The following is an 18,375-nucleotide window of genomic DNA, read 5'->3' on the forward strand; positions in this document are numbered from 1 at the left end:
TGTAGGGGGGGCAGGTAGTCTAGTGGTTAGAGTGGAGGGGAGGCAGGTAGTCTAGTGGTTAGAGTGTAGAGGTGGCAGGTATCCTAGTGGTTAGAGTGTAGAGGTGGCAGGTAGCCTAGTGGTTAGAGTGTAGAGGAGGCAGGTAGCATAGTGGTTAGAGTGGAGGGGCGGCAGATAGCCTAGTGGTTAGAGTGGAGGGGCGGCAGATAGCCTAGTGGTTAGAGTGTAGAGGTGGCAGGGTAACCTAGTGGTTAGAGTGGAGGGGCGGCAGGTAGTCTGGTGGTTAGAGTGTAGAGGAGGCAGGTAGCCTAGTGGTTAGAGTGGAGTGGAGGAGAGGCAGGTAGTCTAGTGTTTAGAGTGTAGAGGTGGCAGGTATCCTAGTGGTTAGAGTGTAGAGGTGGCAGGTAGCCTAGTGGTTAGAGTGTAGAGGAGGCAGGTAGCCTAGTGGTTAGAGTGTAGGGGTGGCAGGTAGCCTAGTGGTTAGAGTGTAGAGAAGGCAGGTAGTCTAGTGGTTAGAGTGTAGAGGCAGGTAGCCTAGTGGTTTGAGTGTAGAGGAGGCAGGTAGCCTAGTGGTTAGAGTGTAGAGGAGGCAGGTAGCCTAGTGGTTAGAGTGTAGAGGAGGCAGGTAGTCTAGTGGTTTGAGTGTAGAGGAGGCAGGTAGCCTAGTGGTTAGAGTGTAGAGGTTGCAGGTAGCCTAGTGGTTAGAGTGTAGAGGAGGCAGGTAGCCTAGTGGTTAGAGTGTAGAGGAGGCAGGTAGCCTAGTGGTTAGAGTGTAGAGGAGGCAGGTAGCCTAGTGGTTAGAGTGTAGAGGAGGCAGGTAGCCTAGTGGTTAGAGTGTAGGGGCGGCAGATAGCCTAGTGGTTAGAGTGTAGAGGCGGCAGGTAGCCTAGTGGTTTGAGTGTAGAGGAGGCAGGGAGCCTAGTGGTTAGAGTGTAGAGGAGGCAGGTAGCCTAGTGGTTAGAGTGTAGAGGTGGCAGGGTAACCTAGTGGTTAGAGTGGAGGGGCGGCAGATAGCCTAGTGGTTAGAGTGTAGAGGTGGCAGGGTAACCTAGTGGTTAGAGTGGAGGGGCGGCAGGTAGCCTAGTGGTAAGAGTGTAGAGGAGGCAGGTAGCCTAGTGATTAGAGTGTAGAAGAGGCAGGTAGCCTAGTGGTTAGAGTGTAGAGGAGATAGGTAGACTAGTGGTTAGAGTGTAGGGGGGGCAGGTAGTCTAGTGGTTAGAGTGGAGGGGTGGCAGGTAGCCTAGTGGTTAGAGTGTAGAGGAGGCAGGTAGTCTAGTGGTTAGAGTGTAGAGGAGGCAGGTAGCCTAGTGGTTAGAGTGTAGAGGAGGCAGGTAGTCTAGTGGTTAGAGTGGAGGGCGGCAGGTAGCCTAGTGGTTAGAGTGGAGGGGAGGCAGGTAGCCTAGTGGTTAGAGTGGAGGGGCGGCAGGTAGCCTAGTGGTTAGAGTGGAGGGCGGCAGGTAGCCTAGTGGTTAGAGTGGAGGGGCGGCAGGTAGCCTAGTGGTTAGAGTGGAGGGGAGGCAGGTAGCCTAGTGGTTAGAGTGGAGGGGAGGCAGGTAGCCTAGTGGTTAGAGTGGAGGGGCGGCAGGTAGCCTAGTGGTTAGAGTGGAGGGCGGCAGGTAGACTAGTGGTTAGAGTGGAGGGGCGGCAGGTAGCCTAGTGGTTAGAGTGGAGGAGCGGCAGGTAGCCTAGTGGTTAGAGTGGAGGAGCGGCAGGTAGCCTAGTGGTTAGAGTGGCGGGGCGGCAGGTAGCCTAGTGGTTAGAGTGGAGGGGCGGCAGGTAGCCTAGTGGTTAGAGTGTAGAGGAGGCAGGTAGCCTAGTGGTTAGAGTGTAGAGGAGGCAGGTAGCCTACTGGTTAGAGTGTAGCGGAGGCAGGTAGCCTAGTGGTTAGAGTGTAGGGGCGGCAGGTAACCTAGTGGTTAGAGTGGAGGAGCGGCAGGTAGCCTAGTGGTTAGAGTGGAGGGGCGGCAGGTAACCTAGTGGTTAGAGTGTAGAGGTGGCAGGGTAACCTAGTTGTTAGAGTGGAGTGGCGGCAGGTAGCCTAGTGGTTAGAGTGTAGAGGAGGCAGGTAGCCTAGTGGTTAGAGTGTAGAAGAGGCAGGTAGACTAGTGGTTAGAGTGTAGGGGGGGCAGGTAGTCTAGTGGTTAGAGTGAATTGGTGGCAGGTAGCCTAGTGGTTAGAGTGTAGAGGAGGCAGGTAGTCTAGTGGTTAGAGTGTAGGGGGGGCAGGTAGTCTAGTGGTTAGAGTGGAGGGGAGGCAGGTAGCCTAGTGGTTAGAGTGGAGGGGAGGCAGGTAGCCTAGTGGTTAGAGTGGAGGGGCGGCAGGTAGCCTAGTGGTTAGAGTGGAGGGGCGGCAGGTAGCCTAGTGGTTAGAGTGGAGGGGCGGCAGGTAGCCTAGTGGTTAGAGTGGAGGACCGGCAGGTAGCCTAGTGGTTAGTGTGGAGGAGCGGCAGGTAGCCTAATGGTTAGAGTGGAGGGGCGGCAGGTAGCCTACTGGTTAGAGTGTAGCGGAGGCAGGTAGCCTAGTGGTTAGAGTGTAGGGGCGGCAGGTAGCCTAGTGGTTAGAGTGGAGGGGCGGCAGGTAACCTAGTGGTTAGAGTGTAGGGGCGGCAGGTAGTTTAGTGGTTAGAGTGTAGAGGAGGCAGGTAGCCTAGTGGTTAGAGTGGAGGGGCAGCAGGTAGCCTAGTGGTTAGAGTGGAGGAGCGGCAGGTAGCCTAGTGGTTAGAGTGTAGAGGAGGCAGGTAGCCTAGTGGTTAGAGTGTAGGGGCGGCAGGTAGCCTAGTGGTTAGAGTGGAGGGGCGGCAGGTAACCTAGTGGTTAGAGTGGAGTGGCGGCAGGTAGCCTAGTGGTTAGAGTGTAGAGGAGGCAGGTAGCCTAGTGGTTAGAGTGTAGAGGAGGCAGGTAGCCTAGTGGTTAGAGTGTAGAGGGGGCAGGTAGTCTAGTGGTTAGAGTGGAGGGGAGGCAGGTAGCCTAGTGGTTAGAGTGGAGGGGAGGCAGGTAGCCTAGTGGTTAGAGTGGAGGGGCGGCAGGTAGCCTAGTGGTTAGAGTGGAGGGGCGGCAGGTAGCCTAGTGGTTAGAGTGGAGGGGCGGCAGGTAGCCTAGTGGTTAGAGTGGAGGAGCGGCAGGTAGCCTAGTGGTTAGTGTGGAGGAGCGGCAGGTAGCCTAATGGTTAGAGTGGAGGGGAGGCAGGTAGCCTAGTGGTTAGAGTGGAGGGGAGGCAGGTAGCCTAGTGGTTAGAGTGGAGGGGCGGCAGGTAGCCTAGTGGTTAGAGTGGAGGGCGGCAGGTAGACTAGTGGTTAGAGTGGAGGGGCGGCAAATAGCCTAGTTGTTAGAGTGGAGGAGCGGCAGGTAGCCTAGTGGTTAGAGTGGAGGAGCGGCAGGTAGCCTAGTGGTTAGAGTGGAGGGGCGGCAGGTAGCCTACTGGTTAGAGTGTAGCGGAGGCAGGTAGCCTAGTGGTTAGAGTGTAGGGGCGGCAGGTAACCTAGTGGTTAGAGTGGAGGAGCGGCAGGTAGCCTAGTGGTTAGAGTGTAGAGGAGGCAGGTAGCCTAGTGGTTAGAGTGTAGGGGCGGCAGGTAGCCTAGTGGTTAGAGTGGAGGGGCGGCAGGTAACCTAGTGGTTAGAGTGTAGAGGTGGCAGGGTAACCTAGTTGTTAGAGTGGAGTGGCGGCAGGTAGCCTAGTGGTTAGAGTGTAGAGGAGGCAGGTAGCCTAGTGGTTAGAGTGTAGAGGAGGCAGGTAGCCTAGTGGTTAGAGTGTAGAAGAGGCAGGTAACCTAGTGGTTAGAGTGTAGAGGAGGCAGGTAGACTAGTGGTTAGAGTGTAGGGGGGGCAGGTAGTCTAGTGGTTAGAGTGAATTGGTGGCAGGTAGCCTAGTGGTTAGAGTGTAGAGGAGGCAGGTAGTCTAGTGGTTAGAGTGTAGGGGGGGCAGGTAGTCTAGTGGTTAGAGTGTAGGGGAGGCAGGTAGCCTAGTGGTTAGAGTGGAGGGGCGGCAGGTAGCCTAGTGGTTAGAGTGGAGGGGAGGCAGGTAGCCTAGTGGTTAGAGTGGAGGGGAGGCAGGTAGCCTAGTGGTTAGAGTGGAGGGGAGGCAGGTAGCCTATTGGTTAGAGTGGAGGGGAGGCAGGTAGCCTAGTGGTTAGAGTGGAGGGGAGGCAGGTAGCCTAGTGGTTAGAGTGGAGGGGCGGCAGGTAGCCTAGTGGTTAGAGTGGAGGGGCGGCAGGTAGCCTAGTGGTTAGAGTGGAGGGGAGGCAGGTAGCCTAGTGGTTAGAGTGGAGGGGCGGCAGGTAGCCTAGTGGTTAGAGTGGAGGAGCGGCAGGTAGCCTATTGGTTAGTGTGGAGGAGCGGCAGGTAGCCTAATGGTTAGAGTGGAGGGGCGGCAGGTAACCTAGTGGTTAGAGTGTAGGGGCGGCAGGTAGCCTAGTGGTTAGAGTGGAGGGGCGGCAGGTAACCTAGTGGTTAGAGTGTAGAGGTGGCAGGGTAACCTAGTGGTTAGAGTGGAGTGGCGGCAGGTAGCCTAGTGGTTAGAGTGTAGAGGAGGCAGGTAGCCTAGTGGTTAGAGTGTAGAGGAGGCAGGTAGCCTAGTGGTTAGAGTGTAGAAGAGGCAGGTAACCTAGTGGTTAGAGTGTAGAGGAGGCAGGTAGCCTAGTGGTTAGAGTGTAGAGGGGGCAGGTAGTCTAGTGGTTAGAGTGGAGGGGAGGCAGGTAGCCTAGTGGTTAGAGTGGAGGGGAGGCAGGTAGCCTAGTGGTTAGAGTGGAGGGGCGGCAGGTAGCCTAGTGGTTAGAGTGGAGGAGCGGCAGGTAGCCTAGTGGTTAGAGTGTAGAGGAGGCAGGTAGCCTAGTGGTTAGAGTGTAGGGGCGGCAGGTAGCCTAGTGGTTAGAGTGGAGGGGCGGCAGGTAACATAGTGGTTAGAGTGGAGTGGCGGCAGGTAGCCTAGTGGTTAGAGTGTAGAGGAGGCAGGTAGCCTAGTGGTTAGAGTGTAGAGGAGGCAGGTAGCCTAGTGGTTAGAGTGTAGAAGAGGCAGGTAACCTAGTGGTTAGAGTGTAGAGGAGGCAGGTAGCCTAGTGGTTAGAGTGTAGAGGGGGCAGGTAGTCTAGTGGTTAGAGTGGAGGGGAGGCAGGTAGCCTAGTGGTTAGAGTGGAGGGGAGGCAGGTAGCCTAGTGGTTAGAGTGGAGGGGCGGCAGGTAGCCTAGTGGTTAGAGTGGAGGGGCGGCAGGTAGCCTAGTGGTTAGAGTGGAGGGGCGGCAGGTAGCCTAGTGGTTAGAGTGGAGGAGCGGCAGGTAGCCTAGTGGTTAGTGTGGAGGAGCGGCAGGTAGCCTAATGGTTAGAGTGGAGGGGAGGCAGGTAGCCTAGTGGTTAGAGTGGAGGGGAGGCAGGTAGCCTAGTGGTTAGAGTGGAGGGGCGGCAGGTAGCCTAGTGGTTAGAGTGGAGGGCGGCAGGTAGACTAGTGGTTAGAGTGGAGGGGCGGCAGGTAGCCTAGTTGTTAGAGTGGAGGAGCGGCAGGTAGCCTAGTGGTTAGAGTGGAGGAGCGGCAGGTAGCCTAGTGGTTAGAGTGGAGGGGCGGCAGGTAGCCTACTGGTTAGAGTGTAGCGGAGGCAGGTAACCTAGTGGTTAGAGTGTAGGGGCGGCAGGTAGCCTAGTGGTTAGAGTGGAGGGGCGGCAGGTAACCTAGTGGTTAGAGTGGAGGAGCGGCAGGTAGCCTAGTGGTTAGAGTGTAGAGGAGGCAGGTAGCCTAGTGGTTAGAGTGTAGGGGCGGCAGGTAGCCTAGTGGTTAGAGTGGAGGGGCGGCAGGTAACCTAGTGGTTAGAGTGTAGGGGCGGCAGGTAGTTTAGTGGTTAGAGTGTAGAGGAGGCAGGTAGCCTAGTGGTTAGAGTGGAGGGGCAGCAGGTAGCCTAGTGGTTAGAGTGGAGGAGCGGCAGGTAGCCTAGTGGTTAGAGTGTAGAGGAGGCAGGTAGCCTAGTGGTTAGAGTGTAGGGGCGGCAGGTAGTTTAGTGGTTAGAGTGTAGAGGAGGCAGGTAGCCTAGTGGTTAGAGTGGAGGGGCAGCAGGTAGCCTAGTGGTTAGAGTGGAGGAGCGGCAGGTAGCCTAGTGGTTAGAGTGTAGAGGAGGCAGGTAGCCTAGTGGTTAGAGTGTAGGGGCGGCAGGTAGCCTAGTGGTTAGAGTGGAGGGGCGGCAGGTAACCTAGTGGTTAGAGTGTAGAGGTGGCAGGGTAACCTAGTGGTTAGAGTGGAGTGGCGGCAGGTCGCCTAGTGGTTAGAGTGTAGAGGAGGCAGGTAGCCTAGTGGTTAGAGTGTAGAGGAGGCAGTTAGCCTAGTGGTTAGAGTGTAGAAGAGGCAGGTAACCTAGTGGTTAGAGTGTAGAGGAGGCAGGTAGCCTAGTGGTTAGAGTGTAGAGGAGGCAGGTAGCCTAGTGGTTAGAGTAGAGGAGGCAGGTAGCCTAGTGGTTAGAGTGTAGAGGAGGCAGGTAGTCTAGTGGTTAGAGTGTAGGGGTGGCAGGTAGCCTAGTGGTTTGAGTGGAGGGGAGGCAGGTAGTCTAGTGGTTAGAGTGTAGAGGAGGCAGGTAGCCTAGTGGTTAGAGTGTAGAAGAGGCAGGTAACCTAGTGGTTAGAGTGTAGAGGAGGCAGGTAGCCTAGTGGTTAGAGTGTAGAGGAGGCAGGTAGTCTAGTGGTTAGAGTGTAGAAGAGGCAGGTAGTCTAGTGGTTAGAGTGTATAAATAACAATTTGTTCTTAACTGACTTGACTAGTTAAATGAAGATTTTTTTATATCTTCACCTTTGCTGACATGTTTTTTTAGTAAAGCAGGAACATTCAGCTAAGATCAAGTGAATATAATGTTCCTGTCATTTCCCCAGTAGCTACTGTTGTAAAGAATTCCTTCCACACAAGCAGCCAGCTGATTGTGTTCTGCCTATGTGTTAATGTTCAGGAAACCTCGCCCTGCTATTGTTGTTGAAGTAAGAATAGTCCTGAGGACTCCTGAGAACCAGGGTGTAGGTTTATAGGGGGGAAGAATATTCCTGGGGACTCCTGAGAACCAGGGTGTAGGTTTATAGGGGGGAAGAATATTCCTGGGGACCCCTGAGAACCAGGGTGTAGGTTTATAGGGGGAAGAATATTCCTGGGGACTCCTGAGAACCAGGGTGTAGGTTTATAGGGGGAAGAATATTCCTGGGGACCCCTGAGAACCAGGGTGTTGGTTTATAGGGGGAAGAATATTCCTGGGGACCCCTGAGAACCAGGGTGTAGGTTTATAGGGGGAAGAATATTCCTGGGGACTCCTGAGAACCAGGGTGTAGGTTTATAGGGGGGAAGAATATTCCTGAGGACTCCTGAGAACCAGGGTGTAGGTTTATAGGGGGAAGAATATTCCTGAGGACTCCTGAGAACCAGGGTGTAGGTTTATAGGGGGGAAGAATATTCCTGGGGACCCCTGAGAACCAGGGTGTAGGTTTATAGGGGGGAAGAATATTCCTGGGGACTCCTGAGAACCAGGGTGTAGGTTTATAGGGGGAAGAATATTCCTGAGGACTCCTGAGAACCAGGGTGTAGGTTTATAGGGGGAATAATATTCCTGGGGACCCCTGAGAACCAGGGTGTAGGTTTATAGGGGGGAAGAATATTCCTGAGGACTCCTGAGAACCAGGGTGTAGGTTTATAGGGGGAAGAATATTCCTGGGGACCCCTGAGAACCAGGGTGTAGGTTTATAGGGGGGAAGAATATTCCTGGGGACTCCTGAGAACCAGGGTGTAGGTTTATAGGGGGGAAGAATATTCCTGAGAACCCCTGAGAACCAGGGTGTAGGTTTATAGGGGGAAGTGCTATGTTTTGCTCTTACAGCATTTAAAAAAAGATATAAATCTAATATTAAAGTGTATTAAAGTGTATTAAAGTATTAAAATATATAAATCTAATATTAAAGTGTATTAAAGTGTATTAAAGTGTATTAAAGTATTAAAATATATAAATCTAATATTAAAATGTATTAAAGTGTATTAAAGTGTATTAAAGTATTAAAATATATAAATCTAATATTAAAGTGACACATTAAATCCAGTTGAGTTTAAACATCGTCATCAATGAGATGATTAAAAGGCCAAGGAGCCACATTTTAATATGAAAGGCTTCATCTCTTGTACAGCTGAAGTCGGAAGTTTACATACAACTTAGGTTGGAGTCATTAAAACTAATTTTTCAACCACTCCACAAATTTCTTGTTAACAAACTATAGTTTTGGCAAGTCGGTTAGGACATCTACTTTGTGCATGACATAAGTCATTTTTCCAACAATTGTTTACAGACAGATTATTTCACTTATAGTTCATTGTATCACAATTCCAGTGGGTCAGAAGTTTACATTTACTAAATTGACTGTGCCTTTAAACAGCTTAGAAAATTCAAGAAAATGGTGTCATGGCTTTAGAAGCGTCTGATAGGCTAATTGACATAATTTGAGTCAATTGGAGGTGTACCTGTGGATGTATTTCAAGGCCTACCTTCAAACTCAGTGCATTTTTGCTTGACATCATGGGAAAATCAAAAGAAATCAGCCAAGACCTCAGAAAAACAATTGTAGACCTCCACAAGTCTGGTTCATCCTTGGGAGCAATTTCCAAACACCTGAAGGTACCACGTTCATCTGTACAAACAATAATACGCAAGTATAAACACCATGGGACCACGCAGCCATCATACCGCTCAGGAAGGAGACACGTTCTGTCTCCTAGAGATGAACGTACTTTGGTGCGAAAAGTGCAAAACAATCCCAGAACAACAGCAAAGGACCTTGTGAAAACGCTGGAGGAAACAGGTACAAAAGTATTTATATCCACAGTAAAACGAGTCCTATATCAACATAACCTGAAAGGCCGCTCAGCAAGGAAGAAGCCACTGCTCCAAAACCGCCATAAAAAAAAGCCAGACTACGGTTTGCAACTGCACATGGGGACAAAGATCGTACTTTTTGGAGAAATGTCCTCTGGTCTGATGAAACAAAAATAGAACTGTTTGGCCATAATGACCATCGTTATGTTTGGAGGAAAAAAGGGGGAGGCTTGCAAGCCGAAGAAAACCATCCCAACCGTGAAGCACAGGGGTGGCGGCATCATGTTGTGGAGGTGCTTTGCTGCAGGAGGGACTGTCAGGAAGTTAAAGATTAAGCTTGGTCGCAAATGGGTCCAAATGGACAAGGACCCCAAGCACACTTCCAAAGTTGTGGCAAAATGGCTTAAGGACAACAAAGTCAAGATATTGAAGTGGTCATCAAAAAGCCCTGACCTCATTCCTATAGAAAATATGTGGGCAGAACTGAAAAGGCGTGTGCGAGCGAGGAGGCCTACAAAGCTGACTCAGTTACACCAGCTCTGTCAGGAGGAATGGGCCAAAATTCACCCAACTTATTGTGGGAAGCTTCTGGAAGGCTACCCTGAAACGTTTGACCCAAGTTAGAGACTGTAAAGGCAATGCTGCCAAATACTAATTGAGTGTATGTAAACTTCTGACCTACTGGGAATGTGATGAAAGAAATAAAAGCTGAAATAAATCATTCTCTCTACTATTATTCTGACATTTCACATTCTTAAAATAAAGTGGTGATCCTAACTGACCTAAAACAGGGAATTTTTACTAGGATTAAAATGTCAGGAATTGTGAAAAAACTGAGTTTAAATGTATTTGGGTAAGGCGTATGTAAACCTCCGACTTCAGCTGTAGCTGATAGTGTTTAGGGAATTACTCAATATGAAATCCCAAATGGTCCCTATTCCCTGTATACTACTTTTGTCTGAAGTAGTGCACTATAAAGGGAATAGGGTTCCATTTGGGACTCACCCTCAGATGATTACGGGCGTTTCTGTTGTTGTGTTCAAGCAGGGTGAAGTGTAGGGGATGGAGTGATGCTGTCATGGCTGCCTTCCAACTAGAGTTAAAGTAGTGTGTGTGTGTGTGTGTGTGTGTGTGTGTGTGTGTGTGTGTGTGTGTGTGTGTGTGTGTGTGTGTGTGTGTGTGTGTGTGTGTGTGTGTGTGGCAGACAGACAGACAGACAGACAGACAGACAGACAGGAGGCTGGATGTGTTACTATGACACGGTTTGCTACAAGAGTTTATTTCTACCCTATAAACCCTACATTATAAACTATCGTGTCAATGTCCACAACTTTTATGTTTAAACTGGTTGGGACAGTGGTAAGGTCATGTGCTACACGTCTCAGACATAAATACATGGTGCTATTTAAAGACCATGAAACCTGAAGGGGAATAATACAGCTATTTCATTTCATCAACATAGTTGGATGTTCACTGAGTATAAACATTCTCACTTCTGTTTCATATGACCACAAATCTATTCTCAGACCTCCACTGTGTTTGTTTCATTTCTGTTCAAGGAAAATCTCATGTTTTTTGGAAATGTGAAATGTGGAAATGTGAAAGGAATGTAGGAGAATATAACACAATAGATCTGGTAAAAGATCATACAGAGAAAAAAAAAACTGTTCTTTTGTAAAAACAAATTGCACCATCATCTTTGAAATGCAAAAGGACATAATGTATTATTCCAGCCCAGGTGCAATTTAGATTTTGGCCACTAGATGGCAGCAGTGTATGTGCACAGTTTGACTGATCCAATGAACCATTGCATTTCTGTTCAAAATGTTGTATCAAGACTGCCCAAATGTGCCTAATTTGTTTATTAATAACTTTTCATGTTCAAAACTGTGCACTCTCCTCAAACAATAGCATGGTATTATTTCACTTTAGTAGCTACTGTAAATTGGACAGTGCAGTTAGATTAACAAGCTTTCTGGCAATATCAGATATGTTTATGTCCTGGGAAATGTTCTAGTTACTTACAACCTCATGCTAATTGCATTAGCCTACGTTAGCTCATCCGTCCCGTGGAAGGGACACCGATCCCAAATAAGTTTTAAGCAGTAATACAGTTGGTTATGGCATTGATTTTGACAACTGAAGCGCAGCCTATCCATCCGTGACGCACAGTGCCCATAAGTGTGCACATGGAAAAAGCAAGATGTAGTTTTTAACATAGACATTTTTTTAAATGGTATTAAAAAAACAAGCATAGCCTCCCAATGGAACCCTGTCCCTGTACCCCAGTGGGACCCTGTCCCTATATCCCAGTGGAATCCTGTCCCTATATCCCAGTGGGACCCTGTCCCTATATCCCAGTGGGACCCTGTCCCTATATCCCAGTGGAATCCTGTCCCTATATCCCAGTGGGACCCTGTCCCTATACCCCAGTGGGACCCTGTCCCTATATCCCAGTGGGACCCTGTCCCTATACCCCAGTGTGACCCTGTCCCTATACCCCAGAGGGACCCTGTCCCTATACCCCAGTGCGACCCTGTCCCTATACCCCAGAGGGACCCTGTCCCTATACCCCAGTGGGACCCTCTCCCTATACCCCAGTGGAATCCTGTCCCTATATCCCAGAGGGACCCTGTCCCTATATCCCAGTGGGACCCTGTCCCTATATCTCAGTGGGACCCTGTCCCTATATCTCAGTGGGACCTTGTCCCTATATCCCAGTGGGACCCTGTCCCTATATCCCAGTGGGCCCCTGTCCCTATACCCCAGAGGGCCCCTGTCCCTATCCCCAGTGTCCCCCTGTCCCTATATCCCAGAGAGACCCTGTCCCTATACCCCAGAGGGCCCCTGTCCCTATATCCCAGTGGGACCCTGTCCCTATATCCCAGTGGGCCCCTGTCCCTATACCCCAGAGGCCCCCTGTCCATATCCCCAGTGTCCCCCTGTCCCTATATCCCAGAGAGACCCTGTCCCTATACCCCAGAGGGCCCCTGTCCCTATATCCCAGTGGGACCCTGTCCCTATATCCCAGTGTTCCCCTGTCCCTATACCCCAGTGGGACCCTGTCCCTATACCCCAGTGTGACCCTGTCCCTATACCCCAGAGGGACCCTGTCCCTATACCCCAGTGCGACCCTGTCCCTATACCCCAGAGGGACCCTGTCCCTATACCCCAGTGGGACCCTCTCCCTATACCCCAGTGGAATCCTGTCCCTATATCCCAGAGGGACCCTGTCCCTATATCCCAGTGGGACCCTGTCCCTATATCTCAGTGGGACCCTGTCCCTATATCTCAGTGGGACCTTGTCCCTATATCCCAGTGGGACCCTGTCCCTATATCCCAGTGGGCCCCTGTCCCTATACCCCAGAGGGCCCCTGTCCCTATCCCCAGTGTCCCCCTGTCCCTATATCCCAGAGAGACCCTGTCCCTATACCCCAGAGGGCCCCTGTCCCTATATCCCAGTGGGACCCTGTCCCTATATCCCAGTGGGCCCCTGTCCCTATACCCCAGAGGGCCCCTGTCCATATCCCCAGTGTCCCCCTGTCCCTATATCCCAGAGAGACCCTGTCCCTATACCCCAGAGGGCCCCTGTCCCTATATCCCAGTGGGACCCTGTCCCTATATCCCAGTGGGCCCCTGTCCCTATACCCCAGAGGGCCCCTGTCCCTATATCCCAGTGTCCCCCTGTCCCTATACCCCAGAGGGCCCCTGTCCCTATATCCCAGTGACCCCCTGTCCCTATACCCCAGTGGTGTATCAGTGGTGTCTATTCATGGTTGCCAAGGGAAGGCCAGGCTTCCCCCTAAAATTGACCAAGAAAAAAAGAAAGAAACATAAACATTTTAATCTCTCTGTGTTTTCATACATTTTCCTTCAATTCACAAGAGAGCGAAACAGCGCCCCTCTGTCTCTCTATGTGTAGCCCATCTATCTGATGCTGTCTGGTCAAAAAGAGTATGACATTGTTGCCGCCAGTAGCATTTGATGCAAGGGAAGCCAGCGAGCACTTGGCCTCCCTTTATATAAAAAAAAGTATAAAATAATAGCCAATCAGCGTTGAGCTAAACGGAGTGAGCTCAACTGTGAATGGTCCTGGCACACCAAAAAAAAAAAAGTGTTAAGGGAAGCCAGTTTGGATTTGGCTTCATTCCAATCACAGAGCAATACGTCATCGATAGAAACAACTTGAATTGTTGCATCTCGTTGTGTTGTTGTCCTCCAGTGGCTAGCTAGCTAACTAAAACTGTCCCTTTCCTAAATGATCCATGCATGGAGATGGGGATCTGGACTTGTGGTTTTACTTAATTCTCCATACTGACCAATGATTATAACGGTGATTCTGATCCAACCATTAATTCATACATTTACATTTTAGTCATTTAGGAGACGCTCTTATCCAGAGCGCCTTACAGTAGTGAATGCATACATTTCATACATTGTTTTTTTCTTTTTCGTACTGGTCCCCCGTGAGAATCGAACCCACAACCCTGGCGTTGCAAACACCATGCTCTACCAACTGAGCCACAGGGAGGCTACATTGTTGTGCCCCTGACCTGAGAGGATGGAAGTTCAATATGTAGCTAGATGTAGAAGGCTAATTTTAACTAGCTAACGTTGCCCATGAATGGAAGTTAGGCTAGCGAGCAAAGCATTTTACCCAGGTAGCCAGGGACAACAAAAACTAACAGCGGGTACTGTATGACAGAGTGATGGACCGTTTAGGCAACATGATGAAAGACAGGAGGAAGGCATTGACGTTTCTCTAGGGTGAGTCAACATGTTTTTCTGCTTGAATGAATACACACACACACACACACACACACACACACACACACACACACACACACACACACACACACACACACACACACACACACCAGAACCATGGACAGCCACATCGTATTTAGCTTACGTTGATTGGTCTAAATTGTTTTTAGTATCTTTTAGTTGTCACGCTGTTAGACTAAGGATAGGTGATTTGATGTTGAAATGTTGATGTTGAAATGGTGCTGGAATAGTAGAGGCAGCTCCTGTTTCCTTTGCGTCATGAGGTAACTCTCTGTGTTTATAAATCAAAAGTTGTTTAGTGGTCTGGAAATGTCGAAAACATGAACTTTCTTGACCCTTGCTGTAGATCATGTAACTGTTTGTTACATGCAGTATGCTTTGTGGACTTCACCAGACAGATGTTGCTCTCTGATTTTGTGATGAAACAAAGGTGTGGTTGAATTTATTCTGCCACTGTGTCTTATTGTCTCAGCCTTTAGGTCTATATATCACGGTGTCAAGGCATATGAACTAACAGGTTACAGAGCAAACAACACAATTATCACAACACCTATGTTGTAATAAGGCTTTTGTGTTTTCTGGCTTGGCTTCCCCGATGATTTTACCCACACACTGCTACTGCGAGGTGTTAACCATGGACCATGTCTGGTCCACATGGTATCAGATCATAGAAACAGAACCAGATAGCGCGCTCTCTCTCTCTCTCTCTCTCTCTCTCTCTCTCTCTCTCTCTCTCTCTCTCTCGTGCCTTCAGAAAGTGTTCATACCCCTTCACTTATTCCACATTTCGTTGTGTTACAGCCTGGATTTAAAATGGATTAAATAGATTTTTTTCCCCCCTCACCCATCTACACACAATACCCCATAATGACAAAGTAAAAATATGTTTATAGAAATGTCTAATTTATATAAGTATTCACACCCCTGAGTTAATACATGTTAGAATCACCTTTGGCAGTGATTACAGCTGTGTCTTTCTGGGTAAGTCTCTAAGAGCTTTACACACCTGGCCATGCAGTCATGGGTGAACAGGGAGTACAGGAGGGGACTGAGCACGCACCCCTGGGGAGCTCCAGTGTTGAGGATCAGCGTGGCAGATGTGTTGCTACCTACCCTCACCACCTGGGGGCGGCCCGTCAGGAAGTCCAGGATCCAGTTGCAGAGGGAGGTGTTTAGTCCCAGGATCCTTAGCTTAGTGATGAGCTACACTTTGACTGGAATATGTTTGATGGTTCGTCGCAGGGCATACAGGATTTCTTGTAAGCTTCTGGGTTAGAGTCCCGCTCCTTGAAAGTGGCTGCTCTACCCTTTAGCTCAGTGTGAATGTTGCCTGTAATCCATGGCTTCTGGTTGGGGTATGTACGTACAGTCACTGTGGGGACGACGTGCTCAATGCACTTATTGATGAAGCCAGTGACTGATGTGGTGTACTCCTCAATGCCATCAGAAGAATCCCAGAACATGTTCCAGTCTGTGGTAGCAAAACAGTCCTGTAGTTTAGCATCTGCTTCATCTGACCACTTTTTTATAGACCGAATCACTGGTGCTTCCTGCTTTCATTTTAGCTTGTAAGCAGGAATAAGGAGGATAGAGTTGTGGTCGGATTTACCAAATGGAGGGCGAGGGAGAGCTTTGTACACGTCTCTGTGTGTGGAGTACAGGTGATCTAGAATTTTTTTCCCTTTGGTTGCACGTTTAATATGTTGATAGAAATGAGGTAAAACTGATTTAAGTTTCCCTGCATTAAAGTCTCCGGCCACTAGGAGCGCCGCCTCTGGGTGAGTGGGTTCCTGTTTGCTTATTTCCTTATACAGCTGGTTGAGTGCGGTCTCAGTGCCAGCATCTGTCTGTGGTGGTAAATAAACAGCCACGAAAAGTATAGATGAAAACTATCTTGGCAAATAGTGTGGCCTGCAATTTATCACAATATACTCTACTTCAGGCGAGCAAAACCTAGAGACTTCCTTAGATTTCGTGCACCAGCTGTTGTTTACAAATATGCACAGACTGCCCCCCCCTCGTCTTACCGGAGTGTGCTGTTCTAGGATATTCGTGATCGTACCTCGTCTAATTTATTGTCCAATGATTGCACGTTGGCGAGTAATATTGACGGTAACGGCAGCTTTCCCACTCGCCTTTTTTCGGGTCCTGACCAGGCATCCGGCTCTTTGTCCTCTGTACCTGCGTCGTTCCTCTTGCAAATAACGGGGATGTTGGCCCTGTCAGGTGTTTGGAGAATGTCTTGTGCTTCTTGTTTGTTCTACAAAAAATCTTTGTCTAATCCGAGGTGAGTGATCTCTGTCCTGATATCTAGAAGCTCTTTATTTGCCGTAAGATACGGTGGCAGAAACATTATGTACAAAATAAGTTACAAATAACGCGAGAAAAAAACACATAATATCCCAATTGGTTAGACGCCCGTAACACTGCTGCCATTTCTTCCGGCGCCATTTTGAATGTTGTTGATCCATCCTCAGTTTTCTCCTATCACAGCCATTAAACTCTAGAACTGTTTTAAAGTCATCGTTGGCCTCATGGTGAAATCCCTGAGCGCTTTCCTTCCTCTACGGCACGGTTTCCCCAAACTCGGCACACCAGGAGGTGCACGTTTTAGGCTTTACCCAAGCACTACACAGCTGATTCAAATCATCAACTAAATCATCAAGCTTTGATCATTTGAATCAGTTGTGTAGTGTTGGGGCAAAAAAACAAAATGTCTACCATTTGGGGACCGAGGACTGAGTTTGGGAAACGCTGCTCTACGGCAACTGAGTTAGGAAGGACGCCTCTATTATTGTAGTGACTGGGTGTATTGATACACCATCCATAGTGTAATTAATAACTTTACCATGCTCAAAGGGATGTTCAATGTCTGCTTTTAAAAAAATATATGTTTTACCCATCTACCAAATCAAATCAAATGTTATTGGTCACATACACGTGATTAGCAGATGTTATTGCGGGTGTAGTGAAATGCTTGTGTTTCTAGCTCCAACAGTGCAGTAATATCTAACTAAATGCTTGTGTTTCTAGCTCCAAAAGTACAGTAATATCTAACTAAATGCTTGTGTTTCTCGCTCCAACAATACAGTAATATCTAACTAAATGCTTGTGTTCCCAGCTCCAACAGTAATATCTAACTAAATGCTTGTGTTTCTAGTTCCAACAGTGCAGTAATATCTAACTAAATGCTTGTGTTCCCAGCTCCAACAGTACAGTAATATCTAACTAAATGCTTGTGTTTCTAGCTCCAACAGTAATATCTAACTAAATGCTTGTGTTTCTAGCTCCAACAGTACAGTAATATCTAACTAAATGCTTGTGTTCCCAGCTCCAACAGTAATATCTAACTAAATGCTTGTGTTTCTAGCTCCAACAGTAATATCTAACTAAATGCTTGTGTTTCTAGCTCCAACAGTACAGTAATATCTAACTAAATGCTTGTGTTTCTAGCTCCAACAGTAATACCTAACTAAATGCTTGTGTTTCTAGTTCCAACAGTGCAGTAATATCTAACTAAATGCTTGTGTTTCTAGTTCCAACAGTGCAGTAAATATCTAACAAATTACACAACATATACCCAATACACACACATCTAAGTAGGAATGAATGAAGACTATATACATATGGACGAGCGATGTCAGAGTGAAACGGACTAAGATACAGTAGAATAGTATAGAATACATTATATACATATGATATGAGTAATGCAAGATATGTACGTTTTTAAGTGAATGAGATATCGTGAAATAGTATAGCCCTTCTTTGCGAGGCATTGGAAAACCTTCCTGGTCTTTGTGGTTTAATCTGTGTTTGAAATTCACTGCTCGACTGAGGGATCTTACAGATTATTGTATATGTGGGGTACAGAGATGAGGTAGTCATTCAAAAATCATGTTAAGCACTATTATGGCACACATAGTGAGTCCATGCAACTTATTGTGTGACTTGATAAATTAATGTTTACTCCTGAACTTGCCATAACAAAGGGGTTGAATTCTTATTAACTCAACATTTCAGCTTTTTATTTTTAATTCATTTGTAAAAATGTAAAATAATATATATAAAAATATAATTCCACATTGACACTATGTGATATTGTGTGTAGGCCAGTGAAAATACATCTCAATTTAAACAATTTTAACTTCAGGCTGTTAACAACAAAATGTGGAAAAAGTCAAAGGGTGTGAATACTTTTTGAAGGCACATGTCTCTATGGACAGATCTCCCTTGTAAAAAAGGTTGAATAATGACCTCAATATAAATAAAGGGTCAATGAAATGTGCTAGATAACCCAAAAGGGATTCAGTAGTGTAGCGATACATACCCGGAGAGAACCAGTAGACCAGACACAGAGTAGAGTAGAGATGATAACACATGATCCTCCAGCGGTAGGCTGGTAAAGGCTCCAGGGCGTCCAGGGTGTACATCCACACAGCACTGCTGGTCCGAGGTGCTCAGACTGGGAATACAGAGAAAGACCAAACCCCTGAGGGTGTCAGAGAGACCCATCAATACACATCTCTTCACAGTCTGGCTGGCTCTGAAAAGTCTCTAAACCCACCCTCCCTTTCCCTCCCTGCTTTTCCCTCCCCTTTCTTGCTCGCCCCAGACCCCTAGCTCTCTTTCTTTTTCCTCTCTGCTCTCTCTCTCTCTCATTCTTACTCTCTCTCTCTCTCTCTCTCTGTGTGTCTCTCTCTCTCATTCTTTCTTTCTCTCTCTCTCTCTCTGTCTCTCTCTCTGTCTCTCTCTCTCTCTCTCTCTCTCATTCTTTCTTTCTC

General features: G+C 48.2%; 1 protein-coding gene across 1 annotated transcript in view; it reads right to left on the minus strand.

Moving 5' to 3' along the window:
• The window catches only part of LOC106568558 (TEK tyrosine kinase, endothelial), a 64,166-nt gene extending 46,015 nt beyond the window's left edge, over window positions 1-18,151 (minus strand). The window contains exon 1 of the mRNA XM_045692673.2: window positions 17,922-18,151. Within this exon, the coding sequence (XP_045548629.1) occupies window positions 17,922-18,024 (103 nt within the window). The 5' untranslated portion in view covers window positions 18,025-18,151. The remainder of the gene's footprint in view (window positions 1-17,921) is intronic.
• Window positions 18,152-18,375: the final 224 nt, after the last annotated feature.

The sequence above is a fragment of the Salmo salar genome, chromosome 13 (genome assembly GCF_965601325.2).
Source record: "Salmo salar chromosome 13, fSalSal1, whole genome shotgun sequence".
Classification (NCBI taxonomy): domain Eukaryota; kingdom Metazoa; phylum Chordata; class Actinopteri; order Salmoniformes; family Salmonidae; genus Salmo; species Salmo salar.